At 42.8% G+C, this 19,882-nt stretch overlaps 1 protein-coding gene across 7 annotated transcripts in view; it reads left to right on the forward strand.

Moving 5' to 3' along the window:
• The window catches only part of ndrg4 (NDRG family member 4), a 41,517-nt gene that overhangs the window by 2,647 nt on the left and 18,988 nt on the right, over nucleotides 1-19,882 (forward strand). For 2 of the 7 annotated variants that reach the window (XM_014124363.2, XM_014124364.2), the window contains exons 2-6: nucleotides 835-908; nucleotides 8,378-8,468; nucleotides 9,345-9,497; nucleotides 10,536-10,574; nucleotides 18,970-19,075. In XM_014124363.2, coding sequence (XP_013979838.1) covers nucleotides 835-908; nucleotides 8,378-8,468; nucleotides 9,345-9,497; nucleotides 10,536-10,574; nucleotides 18,970-19,075 — 463 coding nt within the window. Of the gene's footprint in view, nucleotides 1-834; nucleotides 909-8,377; nucleotides 8,469-9,344; nucleotides 9,498-10,535; nucleotides 10,575-17,114; nucleotides 17,354-18,969; nucleotides 19,076-19,882 lie in introns of those variants that run through there. The other 5 variants (XM_014124365.2, XM_014124366.2, XM_014124367.2 and 2 more) reach the window with 5 other exon arrangements.

Genomic DNA, 19,882 nt, shown 5'->3' on the forward strand with positions numbered 1-19,882 from the left:
ATGACAGGCTCCTGGGCTGTGGTGAAAGTAAATGCTGATATGTATCACTTTCACCTTGTGAGAAATATGTCCTGTTCATTTGTACAGTTTCTGTCGACAAGATAATATGAAATAATATGGGTGCAGCCCCAATTCATTGTCTTATATAAGCCTGGTGCAGAATTCTAATACATTAATTTGTTCTAGGATCAAAAGCTTTGACAAATGGTCAGTAGACACAATGTCCCTGTTATTTAATCCACACTGTCTATTATGATTTATTATCACCCTATACAGTGTAAAAAGGACGTTATCAGGTTAGCTTTTTCTCCTTCGGCATATGCAAGCTCAACAAAGCCCACTGTATCCTATGGGACCAGGTCTGTTTCTCTGCTGCTCTTGGATATTAATAGAACTACAAAGAGCATTATAAACTGGGTGGTTCGAGCCCTGAATGCTGATTGGTTGAAAGCCGTGTTATATCAGACCATATACCATGGGTATGACAAAACATGTATTTTTCCTGCTCTAATTACGTTAGTAACCCGTTTATAATAGCAATAAGGCACCTCGGGGGTTTGTGATATATGACCAATATAATACGGCTAAGGGCTATATCCAGGCATGCCTAAGAACATTCCTTAGCCGTGTTATAACCCCCCCGGGCCTTATTGCTTAAAAATACCCTGTTGGTTTGTTCCTCTATCAGCTAGGCTGAGGCAGATAAAATTGCTTTGTTCCTACCACTGTAAAAAATCGACCTATGAGTCATGACGATATGGCTTGAACTTTGCTGTTCACTTTTTTCCCTCACTCTTTCAATCTCCAACGGATGATTTTATTTTGTACTAATAGATGGGGCCCGGATTGTTTTGGAACTTCCCTTCAAAGGCTAACTGCACGGTGCCGCAGAGCCTGCTGCAGACCATGTACGTAGTGCCTTCTGGAATGGACTTCATATACTGTATATAGCTTCCTTAACTTATGTTTTTGGCATCTCATTCATATACTGTATATAGATTCCTTAACTTATGTTTTTGGCATCTCATTCATCGCTCTTTTCATTCACCACTGTCCGTCCTTCCTAAAGTCATGAGCTGTTGGCTGCAGTGTTTCACACCGAGGCCTAGCTTGTGGACCAGTGGAACGTAACTTAGTCTCCTGGACTACAATTTAATGGCCAATCCCTGCAGAGCATTGGACCACAACTCATGACTCTGTGGCCAATCGTGGCTCAGTGTTGGACTATTACTTGTGAGTCATCAAGCACTTTTATGGCAAAGTTGAACGAGACTCATGAGCCATGGACCAATCGCAGCAGAGCACTGGACCAGGACTGATGCAATTTGGGTGATCATTTGATGACTCGTATCTCACCTTCACCCCATTAAGGCCCTGGTAATGATGCTCAGAACGAGCTTTAGCCAAGCATCACAGCACACATTCTCTATGTGTGTGTTACATTACCATCCATCAGCTTCGAACCCCAGCCGTAGCTGTTGTTGTGTTCAGTCTGGACAGAACTGCATGTTCCACACATCTTGCATGTTAATCATGTCCTTGCTTTGGGGTGTGTGGGTATAGTCTCAAACTCAGTATTAGCATACGCTTGATAGGCTTTTGAAGTAAGGTATAGCTAGTTTTCAGGAGTTTTAAACCTGTTGCTTATTTTATTTTTTACTTTTGGGTTTGTTTCCTGACTACCCACTGGGCACAGACGTCATTTCAACGTCTAGTTTTGATTTACATTTGGTTGAGTTGTCAACTAACGTGAATTCAACCAAACATGTCACCATGTCATTGGTTTTATGTTAAAAGTTGGGTTAAAAAAATCAGAAATGTGTTGATGACTTTTTATTAAATCCAATCAGTTTTCCATGTTGATTCAATGTTTTTTTTTTTTTAATGACAAACAACATTGATTCAACCCGTTTTTGCCCAGTGAGAAACCAGCATACAGTACTTACTTCTTTTAGTTTTCAGTATCTCAAGTACACATTTTCCAGCCCAATCAAACAAGTTTTTTTGGGGGGGGGTGGGGGGCAATAAAGAGACTGGATGCTATAGGCCTAGATGTTGTGGATGTTTGGGTTAGAGTAGATAGACAGTGGGGGATTCAGTGAAGCGGATCATGTAGCCCGTTGACATATTGGATATTGAGTGTGGCTTCACTGGACAAGGCTGTTGGCTGACGTCAGAAATAGCCGATGAGGGGCATGTTAGACAGCATATCATGTCAAAGACTCCAGCCACCCTAGTCACAGACTGTTCTCTCCGCCACCACACGGCAAGCGGTACCGGAGCACCAAGTCTAGGTCCAAGAGGCTCCTTAATAGATTCTACCCCCAAGCCATAAGACTCCTGAACAGCTAATCAAATGGCTATGCCCCTTACGCTGATGCTACTCTCTATTATTATCTATGCATAGTCACTTTAATAACTCTACCTACATGTACATATTACCTCAATTACCTCGACACCGGTACACCCTCTATATAGTCCCGCTATTGTTATTTCCTGCTGCTCTTTAATTATTTGTTATTCTTATGTCTTACTTTTTTGGGGGGGGTATTTTCTTAAAACTGCATTGTTGGTTAAGGGCTTGTAAGTAAGCATTTCACTGTAAGGTCTACACTTGTTTATTCGGCGCATGTGACAAATAACATTTGATTTGATTTGAAAACAGCATTTTCTGACCAGCTTAAGTACCCACCAATCTGTAAGCTTTAACAAAACTGAGTCCAGTGGAAGGAGAGGGTTTGGATGACTAAGAAAAGGCAGATCCTTTACAGTGTTACATTTCATAATAAAATCATTAAGAGATCCATCTTTTGATATACAAGAATGAACGCTGCAATCGAAAATGTGGTCTTATGAGACAGTGGTGTTTGTTCAGGAAGGTTTTAAGACCCCCTGCCTCTCCCCTCTCTGTTGTGTACAGGTCCCATTGAGAGCCACATTCCATGTCCTTCTGGCCGACTGGCTCTGTCCCAAAGCCCTGGGTACCTATAGTGACAGGAGGCAGGGTTAGGCAGGCTGGAAACACAGCCCTGTGGATTCATCAGGGGACACGGCCTATCAGGCCATCTCTGACGCCAGAGCTGAGAGCAGCATAGACACAAAGATAGGGGTAGGCTGCGTCCCAAATGGCACCCTGTTCCCTATGGAGTGCACTACATAGGGAATAGTGCACTACATAGGGAACAGTGCACTACATAGGGAACAGTGCACTACATAGGGAACAGTGCACTACATAGGGAGCAGTGCACTACATAGGGAACAGTGCACTACATAGGGAATAGTGCACTACATAGGGAATAGGGTGCCATTTGGGATAGCCACATGGCTGGCCTGCAAGGCAGTTCATGAGCCTGTAAGTATAAAAGGCTAAATGCCAGGGGCACCAGCCATAGCAGCCGCAAGTTGATATCTGGCTATCAATTTTTAATCCATGTTTGATATCTTGCTCCCCCCCAGTGCATTTTCATCGAAGGCCTTCAGACATACACCACTATATTAAAAATGGAATGTGTCACTTCAAATAGTGAATTAAAGCTAGAACTCTAACATTATTTTGATTGCTCGGTGTGTATGTGTACATGCCAGTGAGATGATGCCACTTCAAGATTGACCTGTTGAAGTGAATCTCTGGTCAAGTTGTCAGTCTCTGTTAGCATCATTCTCTGGGCTTGTGTGGGAGGCGAGTCCTGTAGGAATATGTCCACTTTGCTCATAAACAACACTTGGAGTAGCACAGAGAAACCAAGCAGGAGCAGAGAGGATGACGGATACAGCGGATGGATTGGTAGTAACAGATGCGGGTCTGAGTAGACTAGAAGATCCCCAAGAAGGGTTTTGAGTTGTTTTGTTTGAAAGCAGATCATTGAGAGAAGAGAGAGGAAGTCTGTGATGACAGCAGGATTACTGTGAGAGAGGTGACACTGGTTGCATCTAAAATGGTACCCTGTTTTCTATATAGTGCATTACTTTTGACCAGTGTTCTTGTTTGCACTTAATCATCATTAGTGTGTATAATTGATTTCATTTCTTGAGTTGTTAGGTTCCAGTGTGCTGAGGAGAGCAAAAGGCCATATTCTGTTTTGGAAGAGTTGGCCTTTAATCCTCTCTAATGTTATCGTCCATATGGCTAATTAATACGCCGTACCAGAGTTAATTATGTTACTGACAGAGAGGAGGCTTAACAAAAACAGGGCCTTTCTGGACGTTGTTTTTCCAGGGGTCACTGGTGGGTCAGCTTTACTGAATTTATGGGTAAAACAAACTGTTCAAAAACTCGTCAGTAAGAGTTCAAATCCCGACACTACCCAAACACAACCATTACACATCCAAACGCACACACACACTGTGCACACACATGACAGAGAGCCGAACCTGGCCCAGTTTCCGGGAATTGATTCTGAATCGTGCATCTGGTCAGATGCTTCCCCCTACATGCACATCCCATCGATTTCTTGTCCAGCAGAATGCTGTTCCTCAGGCCCACTCTCTATCACCGATATGAGTCACACATAAGGCCCCTGCAACTGTAATTGAGGACTGTGAGAGAGAACTAGTCTCTCCACAGTACAAAGTCAACCCTTCCAGCTCACAACCCTATGAGCTACATGAGAGGAAAGGAGAGTGATATGTTGGATATGGAGGATGGCCAGCCAGACAGAGGTAGTTAGTGTGGGTAAAGAGATGCGAGAGGGGAGCAGCTGGTGGTAATGAGAAGATGTTAAAAGGAACAGAGAAGGTAAGCCAGATCCTGTTAGAACCAAGGCGAGTCGACAGCCCTGCAGGAGGTTGTCATGGCTACAAAATCTGTGTAGAACTGTAAAAGAACAGGAGGGAGAGAGGGATGAAAACAAGGACAGATTTATTTGACCATCCTTGACCAAATAAAATGACGGTCTTCTCTTGACTCTCATGGAGAAAAACAAACCTGAACTTGGTAAGAGAAACCTCACATCTTCTTTTTACTAACAGAGAGCAGATGATGAAAAGACACTGGATGAAAGGAGACTTTAAAGTAGCACTTGACTACTTGACTCCATAGACCATGGATGCACAATGGGCACACATAAACACACACACACACACACACACACACACACACACACACACCACCAGCACCACCCAAAAGTGAAGTTGATGTTCCTGATCAGCCTCATTTTAGGGTAAATGATCAAGTCCCCCTCATTTCATTTAATTAGTATGAGGAATAATTCCTCAGAGAGAATATAAAACCGTATTTGTGGATTTAGGGAATATTGAATAAAGCAGCTAGCAAACAAAAGTATTGAGTCATTTAAACCTGAATCAGTGGGTTTGAAACGGCTTCAACTGGGACGAATATAGACTGTAATGGTAATTGATTTCACAGCAAGCCATCTTATATAAGGAGAGAGAGAGCGCGAGAGAGAGAGATTAAGCAGGCAGAGTAATGAGGCTGGTTGTCCTGGTTAGTTCCTAATTAAAGTTGGTCATGGGCCCATTATAATGTCATGCAAAGGTCACTATCAGACAGAGAACAACAACAGTGTTGTCGCAAATAGGAGGAGAGGGTTTGGTTTTCCAGTGTCGCAAATGACTTACATGGACTTTTGTTTTGGAGTGTCTGCATCTGGGTTTTGTCTAAAGGTCTGGAAACATCCGCTGACAAGAGAGAGAGAGTGTATTGACTAGCTGTTGCTGTTACTGCATCCCAGCCATTAAACAACCTGTCACTGTGTGAAGTTGGGGTTTCTAAATCATTATGAGGCCATTTTATCACCGTGCATGACTCAATTTGGTAGGAAGACTCAAACAGCAAACAGTGTTTTGATGCTAACTAAGTCTGTCAGTAAAGTACTTGATCCAGCAGGGAATAGTTGTAAAGCTCATAGGTTTCCATATTTCACCATACATGCTTATTGGGCTGACAGCCTCCCATTGCAGCTACTTTACCATTACGTTTTGATCATCTTTACATTTTTTTTATTCAATAGGCTTTCTTTTATTTTGTTGCATTTGTTTTTCTTGACAATGAGTGAGTTAATGTGCCTGTGTGTGCATGCCTATAGAACATCTACACCACCTCGAACCTTTGTCACGTTTTGTTGCTTTACAAAGTGGGATTGAAATATATTTACAAATCAGACATTGAATATCTCTTTAAGCATGGTTGAGTTAATAATGATGCTGTGGATGATGTATTAAACCCCCCCCCCCCCAGACATATCAAAGATGCGGTCGTCCTTCTGAACTGAGCTGCAGGAGTGGAGGGAAACTGCTTAGGGAAGTCACCATGGGTGATTTTAAAACGGCTTCCATCAATGGCTAGGATGGAAGAAACCTAGGATGGATTAACATTGTAGGGACTCCACAATAATGACATAAAGGACAGTGAAAAGAAGAATGAAAAAAACGCAGAATAAAAAATATTCCAAAACATGCAACAAGGCACTAAAGTAGTACTACAATAAAACACTGTAAATTAATACACGTTTTGGCCTAAATGCAGCCTTATGTTTGGGGCATATCCAACAAAACACATCACTAAGTAACTACCTCCTTGTGTTCAGGCATGGTGGTGGCTGAAGCATGGTATGGGTATGCTGGACATCTGCAAAGACTGGGGAGTTTTTAGTATGAAAAGAAATGGGATGGAGCCAATCACAGGCAAAACCTGCTTCAGTCTGCTGTACACCAGACACTGGGAGAGGAATTCACCTTTCAGCAGGACAATAACCTAAAACACAAGGCCAGATCTACACTGGTGTTGCTTATCAAGAAGACAGTGAATGTTCCTGAGTGGCCTAGTTACAATTTTGACTTAAATCTGCTTGAAAATCTATGACAAGACTAGAAAATGGCTGTCTAGCCATGATCCCCAACACCTTGACAGAGTTTGGAGAATTTTGAAAAGAATAATGGTCAAATATTGCACAATGCAGGTGTGCAAAGATCTTATGAGACTTAACCAAGAAGACTCACAGCTGTGATTTCTGGCTAAGGTGTTTCTAACATGTATTGACTAATGGGGGGTGAATAGGGAAAACCTAGTCAGTTGCACAACTGAATGCATTCAATGAAATGTATCTTCTGCATTAAAGAGGTGGGGGGGCTGCCTTATTCGACGTCATTGGCGCCTGGGAAACAGTTGTTGGGGGTTAACTGCTTTGCTCAAGGGCAGAACGGCAGATTTTTCCAACTTGACGACTTGTGGAGTCAAACCAGCGACCAACCACTAGGCTACCTGCCGCCCGATACTCATCTAATACTTATACTTGTAAGACTTATCTAATCATGGTATATTAGTGTTTTGTTTTTCAGTAATCTTCCCGTTGACCAAAAAATGACAATTAAATCTATTTTAATCCCACTTTGTAACAATATAATGTGATGAAATCCAAGGGGGGTGTAGGCACTGTAAATTGGCTGGGTGTGCGTGCGTGCGCGTGCACGTACGTGTGAGCGTTTGATATCCTCAGTGATCCAATGTGTTAGTCGAGTGGCGCCAGCCTGGGTCAGCTCTGCTCTGTGGGCTTAGCAGTGCCCTTGTATAGACGTATCAATCTAAATTGATATAGCCCCTCTGTGTCCACTGATCTGGCTACACTGCAGGAGTTTTGTTTTATCCTAATGGGAAAGCTCACTGTCTGTCTGTCTGGCTGGGTCCTCAGACCTGCTTTATTCAGTCTATGACCCAGTCCATGAGCTGATTACCACTGGAGACCCAAAGAGAACTGGCTACTACTGTTCAATATGTTTTCCAATAGGCCAATACCACAACTTTCCACAAACTTTCCACAACTATTGAAATCTTTGGGCGTCTGCCTTTAGCATTTTTTCTGGTCTCCTAAGTCCAAACGATGTATAAATCAGTCCACATTATATTATCACGTTTGAGCAAAATAACACAGCGTTTGCCATGGCAAAGTGCATAGAATCGCAGGAAATTTGCTTTAAAACTGCATCAATGTATCTCAGCTCCATGAACAAATTTGTAGAATTGCAGGAATATGTCTCTGTAGCGCCAAGATTGGGGCCTCTAAAATGTTCTCTAAAATTCAGACAGGCCGACAGGCCGACCCTGCGAGCCACTTTTTGATCCAGAAACAACCCTGGACATGTATTCTCTATTCAGATACTGAGCATCCCTGGACTTCTTTACATGCCCAACAAAAAGGGACTATGGGGGCTGGTGTAGCAATTATATAGGGAAAATGGACTTGCCCAGCCACAGCAACCAAACCTCCTGAAGACCTTGCCACCCAGCCAAAAGCTTGATATACTGTAGATATTTACTGGGGGGAGAAAAACATGATAATGCGGTTTTGCTACTGCAGTGGTTTGAATTGGATGAATTTCAGATTTTAAAGTAACAAAGTGTGCGTTGCTATGGTGATTGCAGGTTGCTCTCCAGGATGGCTGGGATGAAGGAGCAGCAATTTACTGAGGAGAAACCCCTACTACCGGAGCAGAGAGGACAAGATACTGAGATGGTGAGCATTTACTTTATATAAATGTGTGTGTGTGTGTGTGTGTGTGTGTGTGTGTGTGTGTGTGTGTGTGTGTGTGTGTGTGTGTGTTCAAATATTTATTTGTTTTTGTGCAGAGTGTGTGATATAATAGTGTATTTTTGTGTCTTTCTTTGGAAACAAAATGTGTTTACATGTGTAGGAGGGATGAATCATACACTGCATTTCAATTTAGGAGTGTGAAAGAAGGAGTGGGGGGGGACAAGACTATATAATTGAGAGGATGCAAGGTCTAACCAAATCCACTGATTACAGCAGTATGCTTGTCTTAGCAGAAGCTGTAAGTAACTCTTGATTGCTGGGACTGTTTGTGAGGAGGACAAGAGAGGTGGCATCGGTAGAGGAAAGAAAATCACATTGATTGAAATGCCAAAGGTCTAAGAGGATATGTCACTGTAATTTATACACTTCCCTGACTCTCTTGACAATGATTGACAGAGTGGAGAAACTGATTACTAAGACGATGCCAAGGCATTGGCGGATAAAACTTGGAGGCCAAATAATACATTCAAAGTTATTGATGATTATTACCTGCTAGCTAGTAATTAGTCCCAAGGGAAATGCATATTAAAGTAAAACATTATCGGGAGTGGATGTGTGACCCAGATTACATTGTGTCCTTTAGAAGTCTATGTTGTTAAAGATTTAACAGGAGGACATCATTACAGCAGCTTATCCAGATAGCTGTTACCTTAGCCTATCCTCTGTTGTCCTCCTCTATGTGGGTCATGTCCTCCCAGGTCTGTTACTCTTCCTCCCCTCCAGGCCTCTCCTTGCCTGGACCCCTGAGATGGACTGACCAGCCACTGTAACACACCTGTGTTTGTGTTTATGATGCAGAGAGACCAAGGGCGGTGTGTGAACGCACTCCCCTGCGCAAGCCCTGCGCCACTCACCGCCCCCTCTTCCTCAAGCCGCCCCCCACAACGTTGGCATGTGATCGCGCGGCACTGGCTCCACCAGACCCGCAATCGGACCAGTGGGTGCATCCCGGTAATTACAAACCTAGAACTCACCTGTAGGGGGACTATTCCCCATGCCCTGCAGGGGTACCAAATCTCCATTTCCTTTGGCTGTGTTATTGGATGCACCTTTAAATCCTCACCTGCAACACATCCTGAGTCAGAGAAATATGGAGGGCCACATACAACAGAGAATATCTATATTTTTTTAAGTTCCTTTACACACAGGCTGTAGTAGTAGCATAAGCAGGGTTTCATACTGACAGAAATTCACAGACAGGCTCAGGATCATCTGATAATAGAGAGATTTGGAACTTTCCTGGAGATCAACATGCAGCCAGCCAACACCTCCAGCACAATGTCGCAGCTCCCCCCCCTCCCCCACCATGCTGTGCTACTGCAGTCACACGTGGGCTCCAAAGGACAAGAGTGACACCTGCTGGTCCGACCGCCCCACTGAAACCACTAACCTACTATGTCTCTCCACTAAAAACAACTGCATGAAATAACCATTCTCTCTAGGTGTGTCTGATCACTGTAACACTGTCTTGAATGGCATCACCCTCTATCAATGGACTGCTGATGACAATGCAACCATTTGTCATCTTTCCTCTTTCACCTCGTCCGTGTGTTTATCTATAATCCTATCCTTTTGTCTTTCCTGAAACCACTGTATATGAATACACTATCCAGGATTGCACCTTTAGCATCACAAGGAGTTTGGGGACAGTTTTTCTTAACCCACTAATAATGCTTGGTCTGATTCAACTATAACCTCTATAGAGCATGTCCTTCATGTTGCACTGAAGTTTAGGGGAATGTTTGGGTTCTGGTTTGGCTCTTTTAGGGCAGGGAAAAAGTATTCTGTCTCTCCTGAGCCTTCTCTTCCCTGTCCACTAACTGCTGTCTGTCTGTTTGGACCCACACAGTCTCTATCTCTGTTGCTCTCTGTGGATCCATCCCCTCAGCTTTAACGGCCTGCTCAGCCCTGTGGCATCTCAGAAGTGGAAGCAGAGGGACTATCCTAATGGGCGTCAGTTGACATTGTGTTTTTGTTATCTATCTGCAGGAGAACTGTGAGACCCTGATGCCAATTGGAGACTGGAAGGTACTTCAAGTCTATTCTCTTCTATTCTCAATATACTGTATCCCCGATAATCGTTATGACTGTCCACTCACCTGCGTAACCATGGTGTCGCACTGGGAGGAGAAGGAGGAGGGATTGTTTGGCCAAATGGTTGATGGAATCATTCGCTATCACACAACACCTCTCACACAGTGTGGTACAGATTTGTGTCTGAATGATAAAGTGTAAAGGACGTATGTGTTTGTGTGTGAGAGAGACTGGAACACTCTTGTTCAATAATTATCACTCACATAATAGGGCATCAATCTCAATGCTACAACCATCGCTATAACCATAGTAACCTACTATCCGTTATGGATTAAAAATACCACAGTCGTTTTAAAGTCCTCAGAAGTTGATTTCTGTACCCGTGATGTTGTCAATTTTAACATGAATCCACGTGACGATGAGATCAGAATAATCCAGACACCTTGTTTCTCACCTCTGTCTGACGCCTCCAGTGTCACCCCCCTCTTCTCTCACCCTCGCCGGTCTCACCTCCTCTCTCTCTCTCACTCCCCTCTCCCACTACCACCTCATGATCCTGACAGTCCTTTACAATGGAAAAGCTAACAAACACAGGTGCTGATTAAGTTGAGTTAAACGGGAGAGGACTGTGTACCCTTACGATTGGTGCTATGAAAATAACAACTGTGATTTGCTTTGCACAAATCAAATGAACAGGCCTCTTGAAGTGTGAGTGTTGAGAGCGTGTATGTGTGCGCTTGTGTGCGTGTCCATGTGTGTGTGTTGAATTTTAATTAGCAAAAGCAATCTCACTGCATACTAAGCATTTGTTTATGCATCACCTTCCATGACTTTTGAGGAGCGATAAGAGGGGTGGGAGAGGAAAGGGGACAGGTAGGACAGGGACAATGGGAGGAAGGGAGGGAATTGTTCTGCTATATTCTCAATGACCTTCCTGAACCTTCCTCAGACAACACAATGCTCTCAGCAAAAAACGCATTGTCTTTCTACCCAAACACAGAACAGACCATATACACACATTACACACACTACTAAACCAGCATGTTCATCAGGACAGACCATATACACACATTACACACACTAATAAACCAGCATGTTCATCAGGACAGACCATATACTCATATTACACACACTAATAAACCAGCATGTTCATCAGGACAGACCATATACACATATTACACACTAATAAACCAGCATGTTCATCAGGACAGACCATATACACATATTACACACTAATAAACCAGCATGTTCATCAGGACAGACCATATACACACACAATACACACACTAATAAACCAGCATGTTCATCATATACACACATTACACACACTAATAAACCAGCATGTTCATCATATACACACATTACACACACTAATAAACCAGCATGTTCATCAGGACAGACCATATACACACACATGTCCCGTGTAGCTCAGTTGGTAGAGCATGGTGTTTCCATGCCAGGGTTGTGGGTTCAATTCCCACGGGGGACCAGTACAGAGAAAAAAATGTATGAAATGTATGCATTCACTACTGTAAATTGCTCTGGATAAGAGCGTCTGCTAAATGACTAAAATGTAAATGTAAATTACTCACTAATAAACCAGCATGTTCATCAGGACAGACCATATACACACATTACACACTAATAAACCAGCATGTTCATCAGGACAGACCATAAACACACATTACACACTAATAAACCAGCATGTTCATCAGGACAGACCATAAACACACATTACACACTAATAAACCAGCATGTTCATCGGGACAGACCATCTACACACATTACACACACTAATAAACCAGCATGTTCATCAGGACAGACCATATACACATATTACACACTAATAAACCAGCATGTTCATCTGGACAGCAGAGTAAAAGTATTTGTATGTTTTGTTGATTTTAATAATGCTTTTGATTCCATATGGCATGATGGACTATATAACAAAACTATATATAGTAAATTAAAGCACAGATATCCCAAAAAACTACTTAAGTAGTACTTCATAGTATTTTTACTTAAGTACTTTACACCACTGACTGTAATAGTGAAGGTGTAAACTTGGCAGTAGAAAACCTAAGCAGTATATTTGACCTCTCAGCTTCTCTATCAAGTCTTTTTTTTCAAACAGACAACCTAAGAAAATTAACAACAATGACAAATGGTTTGATGAAGAATGCAAAAACCTAAGAAAGAAATTGAGAAGCCTATTCAACCAAAAACATAGAGCCCCAGAAAACCTGAGTCTACGCCTTCACTATGGTGAATCACTAAAACAATACAGAAATACACTACGGAAAAAGAAGGAACAGCAGATCAGAAATTAGCTCAATGTGTCATGTTCACCTGTTCCTGTGATTGCCTCCACCCCCTCCAGGTGTTGCTTATTTTCCCCAGTGTATTGATCCCTGTGTTTTCTGTCTCTCTGTGCCAGTTCGTCTTGTATGTTTAGTCAAGTCAACCAGCGTGTTTTTCCCCGTACTCCTTTTCTATTCTCTTTTTATAGTCCTCCCGGTTTTTACCCCTGCCTATTCTGGACTTTGTACCCGCCTGCCTGACAGTTCTGCCTGCCTTGACCACGAGCTTTTCTGCCACTCTGTACCTCCTGGACTCTGATCTGGTTTTGACCTTTTGCCTGTCCCTGACCATTCTCTTGCCTACCCCTTTGGATCATTAAACATTGTAAGACACCAACCATCTGCCTCCTGTGTCTGCATCTGGGTCTCGCCTTGTGCCTTGATACAATGTAATTGAAGAATCACATTTTCCCGTTTCTGCGAAAATTGGGAAACACTAAACAAACAACAACACGAAGAGTTATCTATCCAAAACGGAGATGTATGGATAAACCACTTCTCCAATCTTGTTTGCTCTATAACAAAGAACAAACAGCAAAAACATATACAGTACCAGTCAATAGTTTGGACACACCTATTCATTCAAGGGTTTTACTTTACTTTTAATTTTTTCTATGTTGTAACTCTGGGTCTTCCTTTCCTGTGGCGGTCCTCATGAGAGCCAGTTTCATAATAGCGCTTGGTTGGTTTTAGCGACTGCACTTGAAGAATCTTTCAAAGTTCTTGAAATTTTCTGGATTGACTGACCTTCGTGTCTTAAAGTAATGATGGACTGTCATTTCTCTTTGCTTATTTGAGCTGTTCTTGTCATAATATGGACTTGGTCTTTTACCAAATAGGACTATCTTCTGTATCCCAACCCTACCTTGTGACAACACAACTGATTGGCTCAAACGCATTAAAATTAACTTTTAACAAGGCACACCTGTTAATTGAAATGCATTCCAGGTGACTACCTCATGAAGCTGGTTGAGAGAATGCCAAGAGTGTGCAAAGCTGTCATCAAGGCAAAGGGTGACTATTTGAAGAATCTCAAATATAAAATATATTTTGATTTGTTTAATGCTTTTTGGGTTACTACATGATTCCATATGTGTTATTTCATAGTTTTGATGTCTTCACTATTATTCTACAATGTAGAAAATAGTAAAAATAAATAAAAACCCTTGAATGAGTAGGTGTGTCCAAACTTTTGACTGGTACTGTAAGTATTCAGACCCTTTGCTATGAGACTTGGAATTGAGCTCAGATGCATCCTGTTTCCATTGATCATCCAAGAGATGTTTCTACAACTTGATTGGAGTTCACCTGTGGTAATTTCAATTGATTGGACATGATTTGGAAAGGCACACATCTGTCTATATAAGGTCCCACAGTTGACAGTGCATGTCAGAGCAAAAACCAAGCCATGAGGTCGAAGGAATTGTCCGTAGAGCTCCGAGACAGGATTGTGTCGAGGTATGGGGAAGGGTACCAAAAAATGTCTGCAGCATTGAAGGTCCCCAAGAACACAGTGGCCTCCATCATTCTTAAATGGAAGAAGTTTGTAACCACCAAGACTCTTCCTAGAGCTGGCCGCCCGGCCAAACTGTCAAGCGGGGGAGAAGGGCCTTGGTAAGGGAGGTGACCAAGAACCTGATGGTCACTCTGACAGAGCTCCAGAGTTCCTCTGTGGAGATGGGAGAACCTTCCAGAAACACAACCATCTCTGCAGCACTTCACCAAACAGGCCTCTATGGTAGATTGGCTAGACAGAAGCCACTCCTCAGTAAAAGGCACATGACAGCCCTCTTGGAGTTTGCCAAAAGGCACCTAAAGGATTCTCAGACGATGAGAAACAAGATTCGCTGGTCTGATGAAACCAAGATTGAACTCTTTGGCTTATCACCTGGTCAATACCATCCCTATGGTGAAGCATGGTGGTGGCAGCATCATGCTGTGGGGATGTTTTTCAGCGGCACGGACTGGGAGTTTAGTCAGGATCAAGGGGAAAATTCTTGATGAAAACCTGCTCCAGAGTGCTCAGGACCTCAGACTGGGGCGAAGGTTTACCTTCCAACAGGACAACGACCCTAAGCACACAGCCAAGACAATGCCGGAGTGGCTTTGGGACAAGTTTCTGAATGTCTTTGAGTGGCCCAGCCAGAGCCCGGACTTGAACCCGATCTAACATTTCTGTAGAGACCTGAAAATAGCTGTGCAGTGACGCTCCCCATCCAACCTGACAGAGCTTGAGAGGATCTGCAGAGAAGAATGGGAGAAACTCCCCAAATACAGGTGTGCCAAGCTTGTCGTGTTATACCCAAGAAGACTCCATGCTGTAATTGCTGCCAAAGGTGCTTCAACAAAGTACTGAGTAAAGGGTCTGAATACTTATGTAAATGTGATATTCTATTTATTTATACATTTTCAAAAAAATCTAAACCTGTTTTTGCTTTGTCATTGTGATGTATTGTGTGTAGATTGATGAGGGGAAAAAACGATTTAATCCATTCTTGAATATGGCTGTAACTTAACAACATTTGTAAAAAGTGAAGGGGTCTGAATTCTTTCCAAATGCACTATATATATCAACAAATTGGTGAGGGCACTGGAACAGTCTGCACCACCTGGCCTCACCCTACTAGAATCTGAAGTCAAATGTCTACTATTTGCTGATGATCTGGTGCTTCTGTCACCAACCAAGGAGGGCCTACAGCAGCACCTAGATCTTCTGCACAGATTCTGACAAAAATAATGGTGTTCCAAAAAAGGTCCAGTTACCAGGACCACAAATACAAATTCCACCTAGACACCGTTGCCCTAGAGCACACAAAAAACTATACATACCTCGGCCTAAACATCAGCACCACAGATAACTACCACTAAGCTGTGAACGATCTGAGAGCCTTCTATGCCATCAAAAGGAACATAAAATTCAACATACCAATTAGGATCTGGATAAAGATACTTGAATCAGTTATAGAACCCATTGCTCTTTATGGTTGTGAGGTCTGGGGTCCTCTCACCAACCAATAATTCACAAAATGGAACAAACACCAAATTGAGACTCTGCATGCAGAATTCTGCAAAAATATTCTCTGTGTACAATGTAAAACACCAAATAATGCATGCAGAGCAGAATTAGGTCGATATCTGCTAATGATCAAAATCCAGAAAATAGCAATTAAATTCTACAACCACCTAAAAGGAAGCGATTCTCAAACCTTCCATAACACAGCCATCACATACAGAGTGATGAACCTGGAGAAGAGTCTCCTAAGCAAGCTGGTCCTGGGGCTCTGTTCACAAACACAAGCACACTCCCACAGAGCCCCAGGACAGCAACACAATTAGACCCAACCAAATAATTTGAAAACAAAAAGATAATTCCTTGACACATTGGAAAGAATTAACAAAAAAACTGATCAAACTAGAATGCCATTTGGCCCTAAACAGACAGTACTGACCCAAAATTAAGGAAAGCTTTGACTATGTACAAACTCAGTGAGCATAGCCTTGCTATTGAGAAAGGCCACCGTAGGCAGTTCTGGCTCTCAAGAGAAGACAGGCTATGTGCACACTGCCCACAAAATGAGGTGGAAACTGAGCTGCACTTCCTAACCTCCTGCTAAATGTATGACTATATTAGAGACACATATTTCCCTCAAATTACACAGTTCCACAAAGAATTTGAAAACAAATGCAATTTTGATAAACTCTCATATCTATTGGGTGAAATACCACATAACAGAAGCAAGATTTGTGACCTGTTGCCACAAGAAATGAGCAACCAGTGAAGAACAAACACCACTGTAAACACAACCCATAATTATTTGATTTATTTTCCCTTTTGTACTTTAACTATTTGCACATCGTTACAACACTGTATATAGCCATAATATGGCATGGCTTTTGTGAGTGTAATGTTTACTGTACATTTTATATTGTTTATTCCACTTTTGTTTGTCTATTTCACTTGCTTTGTCAATGTAAACATATGTTTTCCATGCCAATAAAGCCCTTTCAATTGAAGAGAGAGAGAGAATCTCCCCTGATATAGAGCAGTGGTGGTGGTGATGAGAGAGCAAAACAAGAGCACAGCAGAGAAGATGCTCTGACTGATTGGGCAGCCAACCAATCAGATGCAGAGAGCCAGCCAAAGGGCTTGAGCTCAGCACGCCCACACGGTGGGGTTTATAAGGTGTCTGGGGGAAGAGAGAGGGCAGCAGCACTGCAGAGCTCAGCCCTAGAACAGGGCGAGGCTAGACGAGACAGAGACCACCAGCAGCAGCAGTCCCACTACCAGAGAGGACGGGCTCTGAATGTCTCGTCTCCACCCGCAGCTCCTACTCCTCCTGCCGCTCTTCCTCCTCTTTCTCCTCCTCCACCGAGCACGCTTACTCAGGCACCATGCCTGAATGCTGGGATGGGGTGAGTGGCAGTGCAAAGTGTGTCTGCAGGTGACTGAGTGACTGATAGCGTGAGGATATTTTGATAAAGTAAATTCACTACTATGTCTTAATCAACTCCTTTGTTCATGGATGTGCATGACGAGCACATTGTGCACACGTGTATTTCTCATGCACATACACACCCATGTCTTACCTTCTTCATGCATGTTCTTATACCATGTTTATATCTTCGCAAATCCACTAGCTATCTATCATGTACCCATCTGTTTTAATGCTCTGGGATAATGAGATCATGAGTGAAATCTGCATGTTGAAATATTAGTAGTCTAGATTTGGTTTTATTATATGACTGAACATATGAATTAATGTTGCATGGTGGCTACATGCTTGTTGTACTGTTATTGTGTTGCTCTAATGATCAGTCGTGTAATGTCTGAGTCTGCGTGGAGACACACTGATACATTAATGCTGTGACACACTAATGCATTCTGCAACACATGCAAGCCTACACAGAGATGCCCGTAAGTCTGGGGGAGATGCAAATTATTCCGCACTAGGGTGTCTGTGTGACCTTGGGAGTGAGGGAGGAAGGGAATTAGAGAGGAAGATGAGTGAGAGACAAAGAAATCACAGAAGAGACTAAGAAAGGGAGAGAGTGTTTGCAGTGATACAGGTGCTGTTTTTACCTGCAGTTTATTGTGCTGCCATCCAGAAAATACCAAAATAGTTTTACCCATTCCATCAACCCCTATCCTACTACACGTTTAGACAACCCGAATGACCTTTACATTGTATCTGTCAATCGTTCACACAAGCATTTCATGTCACACAAAGACAAAAAAGACAACAGATTTTACAGGTGAGTGTACTGCAGTAGCTGCCAATGTATTGGTTCACAGAGGGCATGCAGCTGCCAGACTGATGTGTGGTTAGGGAGCACTTAGCGTCACAGACTATGGCTACAGTACATCCTCAATGGCACTCTTTGGGATGCAGCCTATCAGTGGCATTTCTCTGTCTGGCTGTGATAGGACATAATCCTGGAACGCTGAACCAACGTTTATGGAAGTAATATCTGCTGCCTCCATTTTGAGTGTGTCTGCCTGTCTGTCTGTGTTGATGAGGACGCGGGTCATGTGAGATTGAAATACCAATGAGTAACTATGTCAACACCACACAACAACATTTTGTAATTAATATGCTATTGCATAGAATGTTTGCAGGTTTTAGTTTTTTCCTTTCATTTAAGACCTAGAAAACCAGATGTGGGGGGGGGGTTACTTACTAATTAGTGACCTTAATTAATCAATCAAGTACAAGGGAGGAGCGAAAACCCGCAGCCACTCGGGCCTCCGTGGAATGAGTTTGATACCTGTGATTTACAGTATATGCATAGTGTTGTCAGGCCTCTCAGAATTCTCCTTTGAATCAATAAAGCTTTTATGTTGATCAGAGGTGGAAGGTTGCAGTTGGTGTCTATTAGATCTCAGTGATAGTGGGGCAACTGTTTGTGCTCATCAGTGAACTCCATTGAACCCCACCAAGATGGCAACGACTGTATGTGCAGAGGTACAGAATCCGTCCCTGTGGAAGTAAATGTACATGCATTTAAATATGAGCATTTGTCTGTTTCAGGAACATGATATAGAGACTCCGTATGGGATGCTTCACGTGGTTATTCGTGGAGCCCCCAAAGGAAACAAGCCTGCCATCCTCACCTACCATGATGTGGGGCTTAACCGTGAGTACAAACACTGTGCTTCTACACTGTGTGTGTGTGTGTGTGTGTGTGTGTGTGTGTGTGTGTGTGTGTGTGTGTGTGTGTGTGTGTGTGTGTGTGTGTGTGTGTGTGTGTGTGTGTGCGTGCTCCATGTGTGAGTTCATGTCTTTGTTGCACCACCATCTGTCATGTAACAACGACCTGCAGCTGGTTCCAGGGTTCATCTTGCCACACTTCCTCAGGGTGTTGTTCATGGTGGGATCTGGCAGCTGTATCCGTCGAGCTGTCAGTCCCGGGAGGTGTTGTGCCTATCTGAGGTGATAATTGGACTCCATTCTGGGAGCTGTATCAGAGTACCAGTAGCATTCCCTGACAGCCGTCCAGCCAGCCCACTGCAGAGCACAGACAGACAGTGTGAATCTCTCCCCATTACCCAGCATGTCCGTTACTACCTCCCCACCGAGCCTGCTCGTTAGCTCCTCTAATTGGTGGATGGGGACTGCTTTTCAATGTTGCTGCAGTTTGCAGGGAGTCTTCTTACACTTGTAGCATGAAATGACTCCAGGATACAAAACACAACATTTAATAATCTACATTACAACTACAGTGCCTTGCGAAAGTATTCGGCCCCCTTGAACTTTTCGACCTTTTGCCACATTTCAGGCTTCAAACATAAAGATATAAAACTGTAATTTTTTGTGAAGAATCAACAACAAGTGGGACACAATCATGAAGTGGAACGAAATTTATTGGATATTTCAAACTTTTTTAACAAATAAAAAACTGAAAAATTGGGCGTGCAAAATTATTCAGCCCCCTTAAGTTAAT

This window comes from Salmo salar, chromosome ssa10 (genome assembly GCF_905237065.1).
Source record: "Salmo salar chromosome ssa10, Ssal_v3.1, whole genome shotgun sequence".
NCBI lineage: Eukaryota > Metazoa > Chordata > Actinopteri > Salmoniformes > Salmonidae > Salmo > Salmo salar.